General features: G+C 35.4%; 1 protein-coding gene across 1 annotated transcript in view; it reads right to left on the bottom strand.

Moving 5' to 3' along the window:
• plcb1 (phospholipase C beta 1) overlaps positions 1 to 25,898 on the bottom strand; it is a gene marked incomplete at both ends in the record, with an annotated part of 71,898 nt that overhangs the window by 36,555 nt on the left and 9,445 nt on the right. The window contains 7 exons of the mRNA XM_079385541.1: positions 2,227 to 2,393; positions 3,328 to 3,428; positions 5,232 to 5,307; positions 5,403 to 5,456; positions 6,548 to 6,627; positions 6,748 to 6,888; positions 21,724 to 21,792. Coding sequence (XP_079241667.1) covers positions 2,227 to 2,393; positions 3,328 to 3,428; positions 5,232 to 5,307; positions 5,403 to 5,456; positions 6,548 to 6,627; positions 6,748 to 6,888; positions 21,724 to 21,792 — 688 coding nt within the window. The remainder of the gene's footprint in view (positions 1 to 2,226; positions 2,394 to 3,327; positions 3,429 to 5,231; positions 5,308 to 5,402; positions 5,457 to 6,547; positions 6,628 to 6,747; positions 6,889 to 21,723; positions 21,793 to 25,898) is intronic.

The following is a 25,898-nucleotide window of genomic DNA, read 5'->3' as shown; positions in this document are numbered from 1 at the left end:
TGCCCGATTCTCCAGGGCCAGTCCCTCCTGTACCTATGCTGACAGAGCGCCCCCAGGGAATTAGCGTTTCCCGAGCGCCCCCAGGAATTAGCGCTGCCTGAGCGCCCCCAAGAGTCTGTGCCTCGCAAGTGCCCTCCAGTGCCAACTCCTCGCAAGAGCCCTCCAGTGCCTGCTTCTCGCAAATGCCCTCCAGTGCCTGCTCCACGCAAGTGCCCTCCAATTCCCGCTTCTTGCAAGTGCTCTCCTGAGTCTCCGCTGGTCCCGTCCAGCCCTCCTACGTCTCCGCTGGTCCCGTCCAGCCCTCCTGCGTCTCGACTGGTCCCGTCCAGCTCCGCGCTGCCCAAGCGCCCTCAAGTGTCCACGCTTCCAGAGCGCCCTCCTATGTCTCTGCTGGTCCCGTCCAGCTCCACGCTTCCAGAGCGCCCCCTAGAGTCCGCGCGTCCAGAGCGTCCCCAAGAGTCTGTGCCTTGCAAGTGCCCTCCAGTGCCAACTCCTCGCAAGAGCCCTCCAGTGCCTGCTTCTCGCAAATGCCCTCCAGTGCCTGCTCCACGCAAGTGCCCTCCAATTCCCGCTTCTTGCAAGTGCTCTCCTGAGTCTCCGCTGGTCCCGTCCAGCCCTCCTACGTCTCCGCTGGTCCCGTCCAGCCCTCCTGCGTCTCGACTGGTCCCGTCCAGCTCCGCGCTGCCCAAGCGCCCTCAAGAGTCCACGCTTCCAGAGCGCCCCCTAGAGTCCTCGCGTCCAGAGCGTCCCCAAGAATCCACGCTTCCAGAGCGCCCTCTAGTGCCCGCTCCTCCAGAGCGCCCCACAGAGCCCGCTCCTCCTCAATGGCTCCCAGAGGGGAACTTCCCCAAGAAAATTGGGGGGGGGGGGGCATATACCCTCTGCCTGTGTGGCCGGGCCTAAAGCCAAGGCCACGGAACCCCTTGTTTACTCCTGTGTTTCTGTTCCTTTATAAGCATTCAGTTTTGTTCCAGCCTTTGTCGAGTCTCAAACTAACGTTATGTTAATGCTGATATTTCTGTTGTTAATACGTCTGCACTATTAAAAGAACCTGTTAATCCTGAATCCCTCGTCTTCCTGTCTCCTACAATCAGCAATGCGTAACACTGATAAGGAATAGATTTTTCCCTATAGATTTATATTACAATTGTGGCATGCTGTAGTTGTTTCTAAAGGCTGTTGTTTCTCATAACAAATGCAATATAGATTAATAAAAAAGTCATTATTGGCCTGGAGATGATTAATAGGCTAGCCTTATTATAACAAATGCTACAGTTAAGAACTATGGTACTTTTTCATAAGAGCAAGAACAAGTCAGAATCGAGAGCCAATGGGTTCTAATGATGAGTGATGGAGAAACCTGGCCTTCAGATATTCCAATGATGGCACAGATTAAATCATTAAGAGCCTGATGAACTGTTAAGGAGTAAGAAATAAACAATATCAATAAAACGTTAAGTTAGATTGACTTCCTATGGCGTGTTGAATTAGAACATTCTGTCAAACTATAGCCTAAGTGTCTAAATAATATAAAATAAACGATATCCTATGTAAACAAGTAATTGTTAACTAGCCTATTACTTTATTGCAGTTACGCAATCAACCAACTTTGCATGTGTGGTGGATAGCACAAAAGACCATTTTACAAAAATAAACATTTAAGCAAACAAACAAATAAATAAACCTTAAGAGGGAGCATGACCCGGGGTCCACTTCAACCCCCTCAATGTTCAAACCAAAACTACGCCCTCGTCCAATATGATTTGGGCCATATTTTGCAGCCCTTGATACAATAAAATTATGATTAATTATGATTAAAAGTGATAATGATGATGATTATTATATTAATATATATTAAATACTTGTTTTTTTTAATTGTGAAAGTATTATAACAACCGTAATATATTCCATTTTGTTAACTATTGTATTATTATTATTAAATCGATCATTTATAGTCATACTGATACATAATCCTAATAAGGTTTTTGGGGGCAAAATTTTGCAGCCCCACATACAAATACAGCAAACTTGGATCTCTGAATTAAATAATTAATAATGAGATAAACAAATAAATGAATATACAAACAAATACATAAAAATCACTTTTTCCCCAAAAAACATTCAGCCTTACTATAAAGTTATTATAAATGTATGGAAAAGAGTTTTTATTGTGCTCCACAGAAGAAAACGAGAGTGAGAGCGGATGAATTATGAATAATGACAGACCTTTCTGAATCACCGCTCCGTTGGGCTCGAACTTCTCCATGAGCAGCTGGGTTTGGTCAGGCTTGAGCGGCGGGTACAGGATCTCGTTCAGACGCGGGTCCCGCTGCTTGTTGTTGATGAATTCTGTCATCTGATCCACCGTCAGATAGTTTCTGCTCTTCGCGCCGCTGGAGAGAGACAGGAGATCCATAAGAGAGCATATGGTTTACAGTGATAATCATAACACACAGATGAGCAACTGCATTATCCCAGCATGCAAATTACACAATGACTTTCAGCGAGGTGGATTTTTTGGTAAAGGAACGTCTCGGTTATGATCAATACCAATTATCTTTCATCAGGATTTTTTAATTGTTACACTCCCCAACTAATTACAACACTGTAATGCACTCGTCTCATAAATATCATTCCAACATGACTTGAAGGCAACATTATGTACAGTACATGCATACACTTAAAAATAAGAAAAACGAATAAAAATTAATGAATACATAAAAAAACAGGAAAAACAGTTAAATATATAAAGCAATGTATATACAAAAAAGATAAATAAAAGTAAAAATAAATAACAGATAAATCAAGAAAAACAGATAAATAGATAAAACAATGGATGAATGGATGAAAAAACATTCAAATAAACAAAAGCATTCATGAAAAAGATACATAGAAAAATAAATAAATACATAAAAACAGGAAAAAACTGATAAAAGGATCAAATAAATAAATAAATAAATAAATAGAAAAACTAGACAAATAAATAAATAAAAAAAGAAGAAAACAAACAGATAAACAGATAAAAACAATATATAAATAATACAAAAAACAAACAAACAAAAATAAATAAATGATAAATGAATGGAAAAAATTGACAAATAAATAAATGGATGAAAACAGAAAAAAACTGAAAAATATAAAGCCTACAGCAATACATAAATAATTAAATGTATAAATACAAATAAACAAGTAAAAGTATAATCTGAAAATTAGAAAAATAAATAAATACATGAAATCATAAAACAAACAAACAAACATTTTTTTATTATTATTATTATAATTGAAGGCATCATTAGCTACGGCATCAGCTGTTCCATAAAGACTTACAGATCAGCAAATATTTGGTTGATCTCAGATCGTGGGCAGAGGTTGTTGATGAATGATTTGTAAACGTCAGGCGTCAAATCCTCCAAAGGGATGGAGTCGTTCTGCAGAGACGAACAAGATCAGACCATCAAATCATGAAATACATACAGCCCTTAACAACTAGAGAGGCCAAACCTGCTTTTAATAACACGTGGTCTCATATGAATAGCAACAAAAATATTTAAGCTGAATTCAAAATGAATTAGCTCATTTCATCCTAAGAAGCATTTAATTCACCTGGCAACGAATCGATTGGTTTGTTACCACAAACTCAATAACGTCAGCGAGCGAACATTACTCATGTCGTCCACATGCTGCTGTCAGACGCTCATCTCTGCAGTGAACATTCAAAACATGCAGCTCTCGCCCGCAGCTGATTAATGCTTCACCGCGCAAAATATAAAAGCAGCAAATAAAGAAGAAAAAACAGATGAAAGGATGTGAATGTGAGTGAGTCAGAGGCGGAGGCCAGCCAGAATAACACAGCGAGGATTTCTCATTAGTTACACACTTCTCCCCTCCTGACTCTCCTGAGGCCTTTTAGCATTATGGATTTTGACAATCTCCCCATGTTCAACGCTCGACCTTTAAATTTGCCATAAAATGATAAAGCAAACAAACAGACTGATGCTAGGAATTAAAAAGCGGGAGGGGGGGACGGGACTGAGAAATAGGTAAAATAACGTATAAATAAATAAGTGTATAAATAAAAAAATATATAAAAATAAACAGATAAAAAAAAGATTAAAAAACAGTTAAATAGGTAAAAACAATGTATAAACAAATCAATAACGATAAAACGGAAAAACATAAATAAAATAAAACAAAGCAATAAACAGATAAAAATATAAATAAATACAAGATATATAAATAAACTGACAAAATAGACAAATAAATAAATAGATAAAAATAAAAAACAGATAAATAAATAAAACAATGTGTAAATAAAAAAATTATAATATAATTACAGATAATAAATAAATAAAATAATAAAAATAAATAAATAAAATAAATGGATAAAAACGGTTAAATAGATAAAAACTATAAAATAAATAAATAAGTAAACAGATAAATAGATAAAAACAATGTATAAATAAATATAGGTGTAACCCGGATAACCCAGGCTACTAATAAAATAAAATAAAAGAAGTAAAAAACAATAATATGCAGAAAGAAATCACTGATTAAATGTGGTGATGGGCTCTTTAAGAGCTAATAGAGAGAGAGATCTTCAAAACCCCTCCATGCAAGTGATCAATTCAGAGAAAAGTGATCGGATTCAACAGAAAAACAGGATTTCTGATCTGATGCTATAATATGAAGGAGCTGTTGCCGGAGAGGCGGAGGCTTGCGAAACAGATGCATCAATGTGCCACAAATTAACTTCCTTGTTTGAAAATATATCAATTCCTTGCCTTGGTGAGTTAAAACAGTCAAACATTAACTTGACATTTATGCAAATCTGATACGAGGTGTGTTTTTTATATAGGCCGTGCGAGCCGAAGTGGACAGCACATGGGCTAAAGCTAACGCACGTGTGAAAATGCTAATTAAGTATCATACAATATGGTATTTAAGTGTTATTTGAAGTGCATACATGTGATTTGATGATGAAATTGTTTGAATTGAAGATTAATTATTGTTCTGACTGGGTAATGCAGATAAATTCCCGATAATGAAACGATAATGCAAATAAATTCCCCTTGATCTGGGAGAGAAAATATAAGATGTCATTTGTCAGGTGGTGTGCCTCGATCCGAGAGCACATATATTTGGTAAAACCCACAAATTGACTTCCTGTGGAAACACGCGGTCTTCCTGTCTGCCAGCGGGATTCTGGAGCGATTAGCTGAACATATGCTCACCCGGCCGGACGGAAGATTGCAGCTCTCCAGCGCCGTCTCCACGCGCTTCCGGTCAGTCGAGAACATGCGGAATATACTGCAGAGAGACAGAGAAACATCAGAGGAGGAGTGAAGTCTGATCACATTCTCAGTTATCATGTGACACAGAGGTGCAGACGGATGCTGTCTTACTTTTTCACTGGGATTCGACCCTCTTGATTCGTCTGCAGCTTGAGTCTCGTGAAGCTGGTGAGAAAACAATACCACGGAAAAACTACATCAGTCATTCACAGGAACGTGTGCTTACGTGACTTACTGACTGTGTTTAGACAAAACAGACAGATAAATAATAGATATACATATAGACAGAAAAATAAATAAAATAGACAAAAGGATAAATGAGATAAACATAAAGAATAAATAGATTTTATATATATATATATATATATATATATATATATATATATATATATATATTATATAAATAAATAGGGACACTGATTTTACATTGGACACAACTTTTTTTTATCAAAATAACCAATAAATGAATAAATAAACAAATAATATCTTCATTTTGCTTTTATCAAAATTACTTCAGATAATCAGGTAAAAATACACAGATAAAAGATTAAAAAGACAAACAAAATGTATAAATAAAAATAGACAAAGGATAACTAAATATATAGATTTTTTTAAATTGATAAAAATATAAGAATATATTATATATAATAAATATAACATAATTAGCTAAAAATAGACAAAAAATCCCTAAATTCTAAATTTTTCTTTTATTTAAATTAACACTATTGTTTTCCACTTAAATTTGGTTAGTTCACTTAAAATGTAAATAATAATAATAAATGTATATAACAAATTTAAGTACTAATTCATTAAAAAGCATATTCCGTAATTCTTTACTTAAAGTCTTTATATAGTTTTACTGCATTAATTATGCCTTGTAATGCTCCTTATAATATGATCCCATGAACAACTATAACCAGTTATAAAACATTATAATACTTTTTTTTAATCGTTACACATTATTAGAAAGTGCAATGCATTAAAACACACAACAGACCTTCAAATATTCTAATGCATTGTTGGTTACAATTATTTATGAAACCATATAATGCATTACATCATGCATTATGAATATATTTCTAATGCATTACAAAGAAAAGCTTCAATTGTTACCATCTATTTTTTTTAAATCCAGTACAGTTTCCTGACAATGACTCATCAACACATTTTAAAACTCTTAGAAGAACAGAATCGGGTGACTGAGGTGTGAACGGCCTCCTGATGGAAGCAGGTAAATGTGAGCATCAGGTACTCACGCTTTCTCCAGACAGGACTCTCGGCCCATGTTCTGAGCAAGCAGGTTAGATGCCAGACTGAACAGCTCATCTGCCCACTCCTTCATCAGCGACAGCGCACAAACACAAAAGGCATTTCATTAAAACGGTCCAGGTCAAGCATCCTGACTGGGATTTAATATCTGCACTAATATCTGCTGATCTGATCTAATCACACGCACCTTGGCGACGTCTTCTTGGAAGGCCATGAAGTTCAGGTATTGGATGTTGACCATGTCTGGTCCTGTCACCACCGTCAGCATCCGGTTCTCTATCCGGCCCACCAGATTCCCCACGTCCAGCAGCTCCCGCAGCTTCGCCTCCTGAGGGAGAACCGCAGTAAACACGGCAGAATAAGACCGCTGCCATCTCGCCCAGGAGAGCTTTCATCTGTGTGCTAAAAACTCCATCTGAGCTGCTCAACACCTGCTCAAACATTCAATACATCAGCCCAGTATCATACAAGAGAAGATATTCTATCTAAATATTTCTGCTTTTATTGAAATTAATTCAGGACCAACATTTTACACTGAAAGGAAATGTATTAATATAATCAAACATTGGACAGACGGATGGAGAAACAGATAGATAAATAAATAAACAAATACTTAAATTAAAAATATACATAAATGTATAAACAAATAACACATAACATTTTTGCTGATTCATACTGAAATTACCACTCAGCTATTTTCTTGTAAAGTACAAACTAATTAATTATTTTATCACTTTTTTTAATCACACATAAATACGAAAAATTAAATGCATTAATCTAAATAAGTATTTGGGTGAATGGATAAATAGATAGAAAGATGAATATATAAATACATAACAAAATATATAGATTATTAAAATTACTCAAATAAATAAATAAATAATGGTAGATGAATATATAAATAAACAAAAAGAAAATCACCAAATAAATAGAAAAAAATATAATAAAATTATTTGAGAAATAAAAAATATAAATGAATGAATGAATGAATAATGGATGGATGGATAAATAAGCAGGTAGGTAGGTAGACGATTAATAAATTAAAATAAAATAAACAAATAAATAAATAGATAAAAATATATCAAAATAGCTAAAAAATAAAAATACATAAGTATGTATAAATGAATGAATAAATACATAAAACATGCAATTCTATATATATTTTTTATTGGAATTGACACTCAATTGTTTTCCTCTAAAAAAAAAATCTATCAATCAAACCAATCTTTTTATCACTCAAAATAAGCTAAAAATGTATGTATTTAAATAAATAAGTAAACAAAAATAAATACATTCTACTTCAAATGTGCTTTTATTATATTTACTTCAAACAAACCCAGCTTTCTTACATATACAAAAATAACCCAAAATGAAATATAATAATATTAACAAGCTTACGTATGTCCATGCCAATTGTCTCATATAAACCTGGAGCGTAAAATTGAAATAAGCACTGTTCCTGTCTGAGTGGGCATTTGTTGGCCAGAATGAGCTGCAATGTGGAGCCCGTTTACAGCCAAAAAAGCCTCTGTCTGTGTGTGTGTGTGTGTGTGTGTGTCTGTGTGTGTGTGTGTGTGTGTCTGTGTGTGTGTGTGTGTGTGTGTGTGTGTGTGGCTGAGAGTGTTGGTCAGGTAGATAGTCTCTCCGCTTCTGGAGCAGATCTTTTATCTGTGTGTCGCTCAACAAGTGTTTCTCATGCAGCTGTGCAACAGGTGTGTGTTCGGCTCTCAGCTGTCAGCGGCTAATTAAAGGCAGCGCGGCGACTCTTCAATCAAGCGCCGATGTGCGAGAGCCATTCATCTGCGCCACAGCAGAACCAATGCTTCAACAAATATAATCAAGCCTGAAAAACACGACTGGAGGATTGAGAACGAGCAAAAACCCAGAGAGCACCCGAGCACGTCACAGAGAACAAATCATTTCAACATGATTCATTCATTCATTCATTCATTCATTCATTCATGATTCCAAAAATAACCATAAATGACATTTTATACATATAAACAGTAAACAAATAAACAATTTAATAACTTGATTCTTTCTAAATTTATTGAAATTATTGCCTTTATTGAAATTATTTCACGACCCAGATTTTACATTAAAACATTAGATGTTTTTATTACACTTTTTTTATTATACCGAAGTAACAGGTAAAATGAAATATATGAATATAAATAATAAAAAAAATGAACAAATAAGTAAATAAATCAAACAAACCAAACCAAATCAAATGTATTTAAATAAATAAATATTACCTAAATTTACCTTATATTATTTACTTCATTATATTTACTTTACTATCATTTATTTTACTTTTTTGCTCAAGCAAAAGCAATCAAAAAATAAAATGTAATAATGTAATAAATAAATACATAAATAAAATTTTGCTTTTGTAGAATCTAACCCAGATTCTACACTGGATACAGTTTTTTTAAATAACTGAAAAATGAATTGTATACATAAATAAAATCTACCTAAATTTTGCTTGAAATTACTTTAAGATCCAAACTTTACATTGGGTACAACAGTATTTTTTATTTGTCATACAAAAATAACTAATTAACTAAATACACAAATTAGAATTTATAAATGTAAATGTATAAATGAATTAATTATTTTTAATACATTTTTTTATCATACAAAAGTAACTGAATAACATTTTGCTTTTATTGAAATTAATTCAGGATCTGGATTTTACATTGGATTTTATTGCAATGACTCAACACTTTTTTCACTAAAAATAACCAAAAATTACACAATTACAAGAAATGCATTTCCTGTGAATGCGATCCATGTCAGCAGACAAATATAATCAGACAAATTGAAAAAACATAATCAAGGGTAAAAACAGTCCCACCATCAAACAGGTCTGGATGTTTGCATGAGGACGAGTGAAATCCCAAAACACATGTGAGCACAAGAACAAATGGGAAAAAAAAACATCTGATGGTTTTTCATAAAAAAAATCAGTTCCGGCTGTGACTCACAAAAAACACACCCAGAGGAAAAGAGCGCTATTACAGGATCCATCAGCGCTCCGGGAGCTTCGCTAATTTCAGTGAAGGCACTGAGTAATATTACAGCTTCAATTGTCTTCTCACCACTTCCGGGGCCAAATGATTGATGCCGCCACCAATGTCTCGCTCCAAACTAGCGTTCAGATGCATTGCTAAATGATGCTCATAAATATTTGATTCAATCGGAAAGATGTTAAAACGCTGAATAGACCGTCACACCCAACACAGAGTACATCAATGAATCCAACTGTCCCTTTCATTTCTGTGAACGCATACATACAGCGATAAAGATGGCATCTGCTGAAAATGTGCTCATCCTCGGGCCTTCCAAGATGTAGAGGAGTTTGTTTCTTCATCAGATTTGGAGAAATGTGTCATTCCATCACTTGCTCAGCAATGGATCCTCTGCAGTGAATGGGTGCCAAACACACAGCCTTTGTCTTCTCCAGATGTTAACTGATGGACTGGAGTGGTGTGGAATATTAAGATGTTTTTATCAGCTGTCTGGAGTGAACTCTCATTCTGACGGCACCCATTCACTGCTGATGATCCATTGCTGAGCAAGTGATGGAACGCTACATTTCTCCAAATCTGTAAAGTAAAAACAATTGAAAAAGAAAAATAATATAACAACAATAATATAAATTATATAAAAACATATATTTAAATTATTATATTAAAAATATTACACAAAAATAAAAAATACTAATAAAATAAAAACCAAAAGAGATATTATCTTATTAATATATTAAATTATTAAAAAATAATGACAGAAAAAATAAAATAGTAAAACATAAAAACAAAAACACTAAATAAGAGAAATTACTATTGTAATATTTCACTGTAAAATAAAAAAAATCAAGTATAATAAAAATAATATAAACTTTTTTATGATTTTAAAAGTTAAACCATCAAACTTTTATTTTGTAAAAAAAAAAAAACACAGGGAACCCTTAAAGCTTTTGCATGGGAAAAAAATTATATATATAACAGTTATACCATTTTATTCCAATATTTGTCTGTGATCATGTTCCAGTGAAGCTCTACAGTGAGGAGACTGGATTTTCCCGTATACCTCATGACTCATGACTGGGTTTGGCCCCGGGGCCCCTGCAGTCAGACTACTGTTAGACTTTTATTTAAAGCGCTTTCTTCCGACAGCATGACAGATGACACAGGTTCATTAGTGAAAGCCGCTGTGTGTACTGCAGACACCAGCTCTGAATAGCACATGAATAATACATGCAGTTATTGAATATTAAATCGACTCTTTAAAAGGGGAGTTCTGTGTCAGCCGGACAGATGTGTGTGAGACTGCCGCTAAAAACAGATCAAGCCTGTAAATAGCCTATGCTTGCTGTATGATCATTTTCATTGCATTGTATTTTTCAGTATGAAAATGTGCACTAAACTATTCTTTTACATGTTGCATGTATTAATTTTCACATTTTTATGATGCTTTCTTATGCAAAAACTCAACATCACGATGCAAGCGTGTTCTTGGTTTACTTGGTTCATGATATTGGCACTGTGATATGAAAAAATACAGGAATTTACAACCAGATGATTTGAATAAATCTATTAGGAAAGAATTAACGATTCAAGAAAGATTGGAGTAATATTTGCAGTAGAGTGCATCTTCATAGAAAATAAAAATAATTGTTAAAAAGCTTGAACAATCCTTTTAGGGTTAAACCATTTGTAAAAATGTTTTTTCCCATTCAGTATGACTTAAAATCATAATTATTCTTTGTAACTTTTTTTGTATTCTGATTATTAAAATAAATAATAATAATGTAAAAATATCCTGTAAAAAAAAAAAAAAACTATTTATAAATACTAAATATTTTTATAGTACAACTGTAAAATTACAATACCTATATTTACATCTTAATTTCTTCATGTTCAAACATTCTGTAAAATGAACAAAAAATATAAAAAAAACTACTTATATAAACGTTAATAAAATAAGATAATAAATATATTGTAAAAATATTGTAATATTGTACTACAATTATTCTCTTTCATAGTAAAACTGTAAAATTTCAAAACTAGTATTTTTGTCTTCATTTCAAACAGTAAATCATCCAGCATGGCATATATTTAATAAACTGCATGCAATCTTCGGCATGATAATCGCGTGCCAGATTCTCAAACACAGAGACTGTATCATCAAGTCTGTGATTCTCTCATGTGCGCTTGTTTCATGCAAATCTGTTTTTTTTATTCTCTGCAGGACGCCGGGCAAAATAAAAGGTCCTGCTGAGAGGAAAATAAATTGGATTTAGATTTATCTGCACACCTGCATATATTACAGCTGTGTTCCTTTCTCTCTCTCTGTCTTCAGGAATCCAGCGCTGCCTGGAATAAAACATGATTCCTGCTCGCTGACCGGCAGACGGAAACATCAGCAGCATAATCACAAAAACCACAAAACCACCGACATCACCTCAACACTTCAGCGTTTAAAGAGAATAAAAGCAACACGAGATGAAAGCTGCTGCCTTCAAACTCACTCTCATGATGCTGGGCTGCTAGGTGGGGTTCTGGATGGTTGCTAAGGTGTTGCTATAGTGTTCTGGGTGGTTGTTATTTTTTTTAAAGTCACCATTTGAATGTTTATATTTCAACAATGTACTGGAGTGGAAACAATTACATCATTAAAAAAGATATATAAACTGCCTTGTGAAATGTTTACATGCAACTCAGTATTCTAGTGTTCATTATCACATAAATGTGATTAATTGATTGATTATTAAATAACATTTTATGTGCAAGTGAAATGTTTATATGCAACTCAGTTTGCATTTGAGTGTTGATTATTTATAATAAGGGTACATGAATAATCATGTACTAATGGCTAAATTAATACTTAATTCATCACATACTAATGATTATTAAAGGAGTTAACTAATTATGAAATAACAAAGAGCTATCCTTAACTATGACTGGAGTCATATGGATTGATGTATGAATAACGGCAGCCTTAACTACATGTTAGTAATTATTTCATAATTAGTTAACTCCTTTAATAATCATTAGTATCTGATGAATTACGTATTAATTTAGGCATTAGTACATGATTATTCATGTACCCTTATTGTAAAGTGTTACCTAAATGTGATTAACTGATTATTAAATCAACTTTATTTTCAGTTTTTGGCAAAATTTTAATTTTGATATTTTGGTAAAAAAAAAAAAACAGTTTTCTGCACCCCCCCTATTTTAATTTTTTTTGTTTCAAATTTAAATTTAAATATAATTTTACATTTAAATGGGTCATATTGATATTTAGTCACATATTTTTTGGGCCAAATTATGCAACCTGACAAAAAAGGACTGCACCTGGTACTTTTACAACTGATTGCATTTGACTATTGATTATTAATTAAATGTGATTAATTGATTATTAAATCAACTTTATTTTCAGTTTCCATTTTTGGCTAAATAAAAACTTAATTTTATTTTTGATGTTTCAATAAAAAAATCAGTTTGGTGTACCACTATTATTGTTGTTTTAAGTTTAATTTAGAGTCATATTGATGACAATATTTGTCCAATTTATGCATCCCAACGAAGAAGCATTCCAAACCTGGTGCTTTTCACACATTCATGCAAAAAGAAGAAGAAGAAAAAAAAGAAAAGAATCACAAGACCAGAAAAATCATAATTATATTTTTCCCCATATTGTGCAGCCTAAGGTTAGCATGTTTATTCAAATCACTGAATAGCATTACTCATGCTTTCCCAAGCAAACACCACTAACAAAGGTGCAAGATCCAAACACGCGCACCAACAAAAGCGCCAGTCCACCTACATCTGTGATAATCAACAACATTTCTCTCTTTCTTCCAGGAAAGAATGCAATGCAATGCATATTGATTGTGATGATGGCAGTGCTGTTTAAAACAGATGAGTCAGTGTCTCTGGCGTGCTGGAGAGCCGCTGCTGTCATTGTTGTCACCTTGTCCTCCGCGAGGCTCCTCGCCATGTTGGACGCCCTTTCTCGCAACCTCATTAGCTCCGGCGCCTTTGGCTCCGGTCACACACAGGGAGCCTTTGCACCAGAGTTTCTATGGCAACATGCACCGAGACTTAACCGAACCACGCCGTATCAAAGTGCAGGGCTCTGACCAGAATCACTGGAGCGCTGTCAACCACCAAAGACCTTGACACGCATGCGCTGATTTGTGACTGCGTGTTTTGAGTTTGAGCTCCATCAAGTTGATTCTTTATCGTCTATTTTCTATCTTAAAAATAATTTTATACATTATCATTTTTGTTTCTATAACGTGTGAATATATCCTTGTTGTGTGAATATAGCCTTGTTATCACTAGTTTTATTTTGATTTCTTGAGTCTGCTATTAGCTTATATCCCGTTAGCATCGGCAGCGTGGCCGCCGCTAATCTCGCTTACATTGCTAATACTCTATTCACACACATTACCATTGTTTCACTGTTACTTGCTTAAATGGCGGATTTGTGTCTACCTCTGAGTGCAGGTGAGGACACATTCGAGCTGCATTCGGTGCAGCTGGAGCTGGAGGCCATGGAGAAGCAGATCCGCGACCTGCTGGAGAAGCAGGCCCAGCTGAGGGAGCGGAGAGCCGCGCTGGAAACATCCCGGGCTGACGCTCACAAGTCCGGGGTAAGTATACAGCACGCTGCTAACACTCCCACCACCTCTACTCCGTGTGTTTCTCTGCACAGACCCTGTGCACCCAGGACGCGATCTTCCCAGATGTCCTTCACTCCGGCGCCGGGACGCCACAGACCCTGGGTGCACCAGCAGCGGAAGACAGGCCCCGGGCGATGACCTCTCCCCCTCCGGTCTTCGAGATCTCCACCCGGAACCGCTTCGCTCCCCTCCGCGAGACGGAATGCGATGCTGTGATCGTCGGAGACTCCATCATCCGGCACGTCCGTGCTACGTTAGCTTAAGGTAAAGTGCACACTCACCGTTTCCCCGGTGCTCATGTTCTCGATGTTTCTGTGCAGATACCCGCGATCCTGAAGGGCGACGAGAGCATCGGTGCTGTCGTGCTGCACGCGGGGGTTAACGACACCAAGCTGCGGCAGACAGAGACACTGAAGAGGGACTAAAGGAGCCTGATCGAGACGGTACGCAGCACATCGCCCGCGACGACGATCATCATGTCAGGACCGCTTCCCACGTATCGACGAGGACACGATACAGTCAGTAGATTGTTTGCTATAAACTAATGGTTATTGTCATGGTGTAAAGAACAGAAACTGCTCTTTGTTAATAATTGGAATATTTTCTGGGAGCGTCCTAGGCTTTTCCGTGCTGATGGCCTGCACCCCAGCAGAGTCGGAGCGGAACTCCTGTCGGACAACATCTCCAGGACGCTACGCTCCATCTGACTAGTAAGCCAATTCTCAAATAACTGCTATGATTGACTTTTGCTCTACCCACTTAAAAGATAGAAGTACTTGCGTTGTCCAATCTATACAGACTGTGTCTGTTCCCCGAATAGCGAGGTCAAAATATTAATTTAATGCAGGATCTAGAAAAAATCTGATCATGATTAAACCAGAAAAAACACAAAATAAATGAACAAAAACAATTTTTAAAGCTTAGGCTCCTAAACATTAGATCACTCGCACCCAAAGCAGTTATTTTAAATGAAATGATCACAGATAATAATTTTGATGTACTCTGCCTGACTGAAATCTGGCTTAAACCAAATGAATATATTGGTCTCTAATTATACAGGGAAACAACCTCCCTGTATAATTAGTGAAGAAAATGTGACTAAAGTCATGTATGTATTTATGTACATATTTATATTTGTATTCATTTCTTTATATATTTATAAATACCATATTTATTAATAACTATCACTTATGTATTTATATATTTAAATCAAGTTTATTTGTGAAGCACTTGCAGTTGTTTCAAAGAAGCTTCACTGAAAGTCATGTCATATGACAACAAATAAATAAATGTATAACTACATATGTACAAAAACATTTTGATTTATAAATACAGTTTAAAATCAGTAAAATCAGATTTAAAATCAGACATTTATATGTTTATTATAGGTTAAAAAAAAGCTTCACCTTCCAGTCTTATATTCAACAAATTGTTTGCTTAAAACTAAAAATTCTGTCATCATGTACACACCCTCACGACTTTTGGTTAATTAAAGTAAATGATCTGGTTGATGTGTCCTTACACACCAATAACACTGCACACACTTCAAACGATCACGTCTTACACTTCAGTACTGATCCAGCAAGTTCTTAAAAACATTGTGTTTTCTCCATCACTCGTGTATTATTCTGGCCTATAGAAAGTTGCTGTTGCCCTCTGAAAACATGGTGCTCCTGGACGAGTTATGCGTGAAAGTTCAGCTCACTGACCCCATACATGAGCAACAGCCATGCTCCTGCTGATTCCACACACGCACAGGCACATGTGAGTTTACCGTGGTAAACCTGCAGTAGGTGGAAGCGGCAGCAGTAGCAGCGTGTCGAGGATTCATCGCACTGCTGATCTTCTCCAGGCGCTGGTTTGGGACCTCCAGAGTGCCCACCCCCCCTGGGATGTTGCACGGTGCGGGACGCGCCTTCCGGGAGGGGGGAGTAATTGTCCGACTTTTGTCCCCGTGTCTTGTTTTTCCACGTGTTCCCAGTGTTTCCATGCCCTTATTTGGTTAGTTTCCTGTTCCAGTCCTCGTTGTGTTCATTTGTATCCAGCTGTGTTTTATTAATTATCTCGTTTTCCCCTTGCATTTAAGCCCTGTGTTTCCTTGAGTCTAGCGTCCGCTGTTAAACGTCATGTTCTATGTCTTCCTGTGTTCCTCTGTTGGATTCCCTGGTGAAGCTCCGTGCTTCCTCATTCCTTGCTCCAAGTGATACGTGACAGTTATACATAAAAAGAAATGATGGACTTTTTAAGTGAACTATTAAAGAATACTGAGATGCTAAAATATTGTCCGCAAAAGGGGTGCAACTGTTTAGTAAAGTTGCCTTTCATAAATTGTATATGTATGCCAATATAGATGCTCGGACAAGCTGGAGACTTCACTCTGAGACTCTCACAGCAGAACAGGAACAGCCGTTCCTCAAGCATATGGTCGTTGCCAGCAGCAGTGCCATTAGCAAAGCTCTGGTTGCTTTTCGACAGATGGGCGCATGTAAACAACCCACTACTGCTTCAGACGATGTGATTGGTTTTAATATGAATCATATACATTTATGACATAACCGTCTCATTATCTTCTCTATTTTTCAATGGCGTAATTAACAGGCCACTATTGTTCTCGCCGGGAGCTTTAACAAGAAGCCAAGATCTGGAGAACATGTGAAAAACTCCTGAAAGATGAGCAGTTCTTCTGTATTCATCTGCTGTCGGCTTCACAAGCGCACAACAAATCAATGGCATCTTTCCTCATTTCAATTAACAACACATCTTTAATGGCTCACATAAAAAAGCAATTGCAAACAAAAGCAGCAGGATATTTTTCATGGTCTCAATGCACTAGTGATTAAAATCTCATTCAAATTCCTTTCTTAATAAAAAAAGTTAGTTAAGCAGCTTGCAATTAGGAGTCACCTGCTACTCTGGGACAAACACAACACAGAAGATCAGAGTAGGAGTTTAATGACTTGCCATAAAGTAAAGAAAGGGGGATGGGATCGGATGACGTGACGTGACGTCACACAAATAAAAATAAAGCCTACTGCCCACCAAGGCTGCATTTATCTGATTAAAAATACAGTAATGTTGTAAAATATTATTACAATATAACTGTCTTCTATTGAATATATTGTCAAATGTAATTAATTGCTGTAATCAAAGCCACATTTTCAGCATCATTACTCCAGTCTTCAAGGTTATTTTATTTTATTTTATTTTATTTTATTTTATACCTGTGGTAAATACAAGTAAATGCATATATTTAAAAACATATTTATTAAATAATAATTATTACTTTATAATTTATTAGTGTATTATTATTATAGTAAAATCATTATTTTAGAATTCTATAATCCTAAATCATAGGTCTATAATATTTCATAAGAACTTTGTACATCTAAACATTACTATAAAATAAAACACTCATAATATATATATATATATATATATATATATGTATTAACAATTTATTTTAATTTGTAATAATAATAATAATAATGTATTATAACTCAAATGTATTATATACTCAAATGTATTATTATTAATAAAAAAATATATTATTAATATTTTTAATAATTAATAAGTTGTAAATCTATACTTTTTTAGAACTATTATTATAACAAAATCTATACTTTTATTTATACTATTACATATATAAACACTTACTATACATATAAACATGTATAAGTGTGTGTATATATAAATATAATATTTTTAGGTTTTATAAATATAACAATTATATACTTTGACATATAAACACTTATAAACATCTTATAAATATCTTGATATTTACAGTATATAGTTTTTTCTGAAATTACCACCATATATGCATAAAAATGGCCTATATAAATCATGATGGTGGTGATTCACAATATTGGTCAATTTTTATAACTTTAAGTAAATAATAGATTGAGTAAACATTCAATGTCAATCCGCCCTACCACAAACAACCAATTATTTCTCCAAAACAGCAGGCGGTGAGAGCAGCATTTCTCCAGCAGCTTCGTGCATGATGTTTTATTGTGTGCTGAGAGGCTCAATCGATCATCAGAATCATCACGTCTCACTCTCTCTCACTCATACAGTGTCTGTGGAAATAGCTTCGACCTCTACATCCAAGGGTGGATGGACGGTTTGTTGTGGCTCATGGACGCCTTCATATAAACGCACTGCTTCAAGATTTATTCAGCTGCCTCTGACACCAACACACTGCATTTCCCAGAATCACTATCAATCATGACACAGAGTCAGAGCGCACTCGCTCCGAGAAGATGCTTTATATCACAGAACAGAGAGAGAGAGACCCAAGATTCACTCTGACCACCACAGCACAAGATTATGAAGAGAAATCAACAAATAATAACCTATTTAGACTGATAATCAGACTAACCAGTAACGGCAAACAACAGGTGAAGTAAATGTACTTGAAAGTGAATGTTAAAATGACAAAAATTCCAATAGTCCAACAAACAGTTTGTTTAAAAACATGAAATAAAATAATGATTATTTTTTTATTAAACTGTAGAAATTATTTATAAAAACATAAAATGATATATACACTTAGGTGTATATATATTTGGACACAATTTTCATAATTTTGGCTCTGTATGCCACCAGAATATAATTAAAATGAAACAATCAAGATGAAATTGAAGAGCAGCTCTGTTTTTCTGAATTAACGAGTTAATTATCTCAGAATTACGAGATAATTTTTAATGAAAAAAAAAAAGTTTTTGCTCTGTTTTTCTGAATTAATGACTTAATTATCTCGTAATTCTGAGATAATTAAGTCATTAATTCAGAAAAACAGAGCAATAACCTTTTTCATGAAAAATTATCTTGTAATTCTGAGATAATTAACTCGTTAATTCAGAAAAACAGAGTAGATTTTTTTCCCTCAAGTGAATGCAATACGCTTCCGTAGCAAACAACAGGTAAAGTAAAAGTGCTTAAAATTTAATGCTAAAATGGCAAAAAATTAAACAAACTGGCTATATTTTCTTAAAAAAAAGGTCAAATAAATAATGATCATTTAAAATTTGAAATAACTTCTTTGTTTTTATCTTTTATGAATTATTTCTAATTATTTCTTATTTTTTTCCTTGTATTTTTTTAAACTGTTGAACAGGAATCAACAGTTAATGTGCTTAAAAACAATAAAAAAAATAAATCACAATGATACTATAAACAAGCATTTTATTTCAAACAAGTCTGTTTTCTTTATAAAAGACATAATATTAAATAATTTCTTTATTATTTTTATATTATAAAGTATTTATGAAAATTACCATATTTTCTTAATTCCTTTTTTAATTTTGGAATAAAACCTAAGTATCTATGAATATAAAATACAAGACACTGGAAAACACAACTAGACACCAAGAATACTGCAGAAGTTATAATTTTCTTACATTTTGGTTGCACAATCAACCACTTTCACAAGCCCTTGCATTTTTTAACTGTGTGTGTTGAACAGCAAACAACAGGAAAAGTAAATGTGCTTGTTAATTTTCTTTATAAAAATAAATAAACAATAAGATAAAATTACTTTTATTTTATAAGTTATGCATAAAAATTCTAAAAAATTGTTAAATTCTAAAAGTCTCAAAGAGTGTACAAAAATCTTAATTTATTTTATAAAAATAAAATAATTTCTTTATCATTTTATTTTATAAATTTCAAAATATTTTTATTTCTTTTGTTTGATTTTGGGATAAAACAAGTATCCATGAACATAAAATACAAGTAACTGAAACTGGAAACCATAGACCACCGGATGCAAAAGATATCATTTGTTACATTGTGATTGTATGATCAACCACTTTCACAAAGCCTTCTTCCTCCACATCCGTGTGATGCACCACATAGAAATCAATGAATTCGGCAGCATGAACTCAAGACTAAAACAGACATCCGCTGTGGCCTAACACATGATGCGACTCTTCACTGCATTTGTGCGTTTTTTTTGGCACCAGTGCCATTTTCTCATTTTACAGACACAAATAACGTCCATGAGCGTCAGGAAAGAGTTCACCTGGGAGACCCGCAGCCCACGGGCTCCATATTTAGACTGCAGCGGTCCAGATATAGCGTGGGTGCAGATGTCTGTCTGCCTGTGGCCATTCCACACCAGATTGCACAGACCATTACCCTCATAGAGAGATACTTATCGCCCACAAGAGCTATTAACCTATATAGGGCCTGGGAAACAGAGCACACTGCCGTAGTAATGGCTAAACCTCCTTTACACAAGGACAGGCTTATAAACGGATGCAAGCTAATGAAGGAGAATGGATAAACCACCACCTCTAACGGTGACGCCCATCTTTCCCACACTCTCAGAAATAAAAGGTACAAAAGCTGTCACTGGGGCTGCTGTCACTTTTGTACCTTTTAGGTTCTAATATGTACACTTTAAGTACTAATATGTACCTTTAAGGTACCAAAATGGTACCTTTAGATACAAACATGTACTTTTTGAAAAGGTACCAAAAGGTTTTTCTTGGTTTTTCAAACGCTAAGGGAACATTCTGTTTTACATTTACAAACATTATGGGAATGCTACTTTTGAATGTTCTCTGAACAAGGCCATCATTGAGAAATTTTGCCTGGGAACTTTTTTGAGCAGTGTTGCTTGGGCACTTTCCCATGAGAATGGGGACAAATTTGTGTCTGGATACTTTAAATCGGTCGTGGGCCCTGTGCCTCACCTGGTTGCCCGCTGATGGCAACATTAACCAAAATTGCCTGGCAGTAACATTGCTCAAAAAGTTACCCTGTGTATCATCAGCCTAACACAAGGATACTCAAATCTGGCTCGCGAGATCCACTTTCCTGCAGAGTTTAGCTCTAACCCTAATCAAACACACCTGAGCATGCTAATCAATGCTTTCAGGATCATTAGAAAATCACAGGTTGGCGAGTTTGATCAGGGTTGGAGCTAAACTCTGAACCAGATTTGAGGATCACTGGCTCTACTAAACACTCTACTAAAACCTTTCAAACAACATTCCATGAACAATGTACAAATAATGTTTTAAACTTTAAATGAACATTCTATTAATGATATTGAAAGAATGATTGTTCATAACTTGGCAGAATGTTAGCCAAGCATTATAAACATGCTATAAGTAAATACAACTTGCAGTAAACAGTACGATCCGATCCAGGGTTTATAATTATGGCAATACATTAAAATATTATGATAATACCAGTTTGCAATACTAAGCAGTGTAATGATCTTTGGTAGGCATACTGCTAAAAATGTGTGGAAACGAGTCACACCGGAAGACTCTCACATTTACATTACAAAATGGTGTTAAAAAATAAGGTTGACGTTGTTTGACTTGACTACTTAAGATTTATGATTGTGAATGAACTTTCCTTTTCTTGCTTTAAAATATGTTGGAACTAGTATTGGCTGGCATATTGTCCCGGATGTATTCATCTGATTGTGTGCGTTGAATACAGCAGTCCTACCTTTGGCGTTTTGGTGCATTTCCCCGTTCTTGCATCTTTGATGTAGGTGATGTCCAATAGATCGGTTTCCTGAAAGAGGGAGGGGCAAATTTTATGCCACAGCTCACAAAAAAATTTCATGCTGTTGAACCGAATCATTATGATGTTAAATATCACTAAAGACATTCATACGTCACACAAGAAATGTTGACAGAGAAAACAATGACGGAAAATCAAGAATAAATAATTAGACTTGAATCATAGCGACTAATTCACACGCACAGATCCAGATCAAAGAATTAATAGAAAGGCTTGTTAAAATACCCTGGTAAGGGAATGATGCAGGGCCAGAGCACCGCATTATTTGCGTCTGCAGTGTGTAATGGACACACTGATAGATATGCTTTCTGACTGCTGCAGCAGAAACCAAAGCTGACGGCATTCTGCTGGCACGACCGAGCTACAACTGAGCCGGAACAAAACAAAGAGGCATTTGCTCTTTATACTCATTTATGCAACACAGCAATGATTGGAGGGTAAAAATAGAACATAATTGTTATGATGGTAAAGCCTGAATGTCCTCTTGTGCTCCACAAACAACTTCTAACATTTGTCAACATGACATGTGACATCATACTCTAAAAACTAAACAGCATTTGTCTGATTCCTTTATTTTTTTCGTGCATGCTGTTTTATGAGCTCATAATAAGAAATGCATACATAAAAACAAAACCCAACACAGAACTACAATATTTAAATACGAGCCAGGACATATTTATGCATTATCATGCGTGCAAGAGTGCTGCTGTTTACCAATATGTATATCACAAACAGTGTGATTGCAACATTTCCATAAACATTATATTTTAGGCACAATACAAGGGTGTATTGTATACAACAGACATTTAATTGTTTGATCAAAATTATTGCTAGGGTTAAGGGATTCTTAAGGGATTTGCATTTATGTATACCTTTTGTTGGTTTGTTTTTATAACTGTCCCGTCTTCATGGTTTGATGTTTTCTATTGTTCAAGTTAAAAAAGAAATAAGAATAAATGACTTGCAAATGTAGCAGAGGCCAGTGGGCAAGTGCTGTGCAGGTAAAACCTCACTCCATGATCTCAAGAGGCGCTCTAGCGATTGATGCTAGAAGCCGTGGCCTTTAGCCTCCTTGTTAGAGCACCCGCCTCCCACGCCGGACCGCACGGAACGGGGCGAGTAGGACCGCAACATTGGTGCCGTGACCCGGATGGGAGTGAGATTTAGGGGGGGGGTGTAGCAGAGGCCAGTGGATAAGTGCTGTGCAGGTAAAACCTCACTCCCCAATCTCAAGTGGCGCTCTAGCGACTGATGCTAGAAGCCGTGGCCTTTAGCCTCCTTGTTAGAGCATCCGCCTCCAATGCCGGAGACCGAGGTCGGAGCGGAGCGAGTTGGAACGCAACACGAACCTGCTCCAAAGTCTTGATTCCTAATAAAATGATTCATGATATACGCTCCTAAATCCAGATCTGAAAAATGATTCTTGAACCATAATCTTATGTCATGGATAGATAGAGCATGGATCGCAAAACATTCAATTCGCAAAATGATTCAGGAAACCGCTCCGAAGTCCCGATCTAAATCAAATGATTCGCCATGCGTGATCTGATTGGATCGCTTCCAGTATAAATAACTCACTCAATTGAATCGGTTTGTCTGTTCCTCTGCTTTTCGCGCCTTCAGTCACCTTTGCATGACACGGTCAGTACTACTACTGGCTTAGCTCACTAGTTTTATGACATTAACTGAAATAAGCGGAAAAAAGTATGATGTTTACAAATAAAATATCAATATTTCCATTCAAAAGATTACATCCTACACAAATCTACGAACATATTCAAGTGAGGTAACCAGTTTACTGCTAACTATAGCCTACTATATAAAACATATATTAGGTATTACACATTATATCTGTTATATATCTGTGTTTCTGCACGCCTTTAAAACATCCATATCTGTGATTAAACTAACACTTTCTATAAGGATAAATTGGCACAAAACAACCTATTATAATTTCAAAATCAACATATTTTCATTATTTCTATTGTATATTTCTCTTCATTTCTAGACATTTTGGATGGGCTACAATCCCCAGCCCTCGCTGACACACTTTTGTGCGCGTGACACACTTCTGTGAACGCGGGAGGACAGCAGACTCCAGGAGATTATATAAAGACATCCAGGATGTCATTTGTTCAGAGCTTTGACCTAAAACACTAACACAGGACAAGAAACACGTCTCCTTTAATATTCACTAGGCCACGAGGTCATTTCCAACTCAACTCGCATTTAGCCTACTAACTTTGAAATCAAAACATGCAAAAATGACATTGGCGGGGAAACCAAACAATGCAAATGTAAATGTGCTCATTTTCTGAACACATGAAAGTCCCTGCATGCATGCAGCTATGATGCAGTGCAGTTGCTATTTTTTCTGATATATGACTAGGATATAATATTTATGATAATTGCAAGTGCGTGCCAAGGCTGTCTGAATAATGAAAGCATCTCTCACTCAGCTGGTTCATCTATGAAAACCCGCGTATGGTGGCGGGAGCTTCACCAGCGCCATGGCAACAGGGGATGGAGGTGGTCTGTGACGGGGAGTCGGGCTAAAGCAATCTGAAGACAGGCACCAGGAACCCTTGAAATCAGCTTGCAGAAGACGTCACCAGCGAGCTCAGACTCCGCTTCTGAAAATCCATTGAGACTACATGATCAAATATCTGTTAGTTCAGCAGAGCAAACCGCACTCTATTGACTCTGCATCCACAGAAAACTCACAAACCTGCTACAATATTCAATAATGGAGCCGCTTGTAAATGACTGTGATGATTTGCTCGACTCTCAATGGCGACAATCCGGCCTGCAGTGCTGCTAAATATAGAAATGCATGTATTGATTCAAATACACGCTTGGTTTGCATAACAATACAGGATGCTATTATATTACTATTGGCCAGAGGCACCTGTGCTGGAATTCTGAGCTTATTTTATGGACAGGAAAAACTGTCAGGTTTGCTTTCATTGCTTTCATTGGCTGACAAGTAGATTGTTATCTGAGTAAAAAAAAACCCCCAAAAAACAGGGTGATTCTCACAAAACCTGTACAGAATGAGTCCAAGCCTTATTTTATCCATCATATTTCATCCATTCATATTTCATTTTTTTTTTTTTTTTAAGTTCCATTTTAGGGCCATTAAGATTATATTGCATTGTGATGCACATTTTACTATATATTGTGATTAAGTAATATAGTGTGATCACGTAAAAAACAAAGGCAGAATAACAAATACTACCATAAACACTTACATTTATGCATTTAGCAGACACTTTTATCCAAAGCGACTCACATTGCATTCAAGTTACAGTTTTTACATTTTATCAGCTCTTGCTTTCCCTGGGAATCGAACCCATGACCTTGGCGTTGCTAGCACCATGCTCTACTATTTGAGCTACAGGAAAGCTATACACTTAATTTAAATGGGGGGGGGGATAAAGCTAATTAAACACATTAAAAACAGGGGTAAAGGCAGAATCAGGGTTATTAGTGCTGACTAAATCTAAAACTGAAAAAAAACAATATAAATTATATATATCAAAAAAATTCAGAAAACACAACAAAATTACTAAAACTTAAGAAAAACTGATTCAAAATATGAATAAAAATTATAGTATTGTATCTCAATAATACTAAAAAACACTGGGCAGGATAAACAATACACCATAAATATTTAACTATTTAAATTTAACTTAAGTAGTTATAATAATTTTATTCTTGTTATTCTTTTATTTTATAAAAAAAAAAAATTGCCTAACCTTTAAAAAAATATTAGGTATTTATTTTTTGCCTTAAAAAGAACACAAAGCCCATTTTAGGACAATTAATATTTTATTTCATTGTGATTTTGTTTTCAATTGTGTGATTCTACTTCGCAAATTTTCATTACTATAATGTTCATATTAGTGCTGTCAAATGATTAATTGCATCCAAAATAAAAGTTTTTGTTTACATAATATATGCATGTGTGCCGTGTATATTTATTGTGTATATATAAATACACACACATGCATGTATACATTTAAGAAAATATAGCCACTATCAATATCTATACGTACAGACACTGAATCTGATAACTGAATGCAGTTTAGGTGTCC

This window comes from Barbus barbus (assembly GCF_936440315.1).
Source record: "Barbus barbus genome assembly, chromosome: 30".
Taxonomy (NCBI): Eukaryota; Metazoa; Chordata; class Actinopteri; order Cypriniformes; family Cyprinidae; genus Barbus; species Barbus barbus.
Note: the sequence above shows the minus strand (reverse complement) of the source record. Positions and strands in the feature narration are given on the sequence as shown.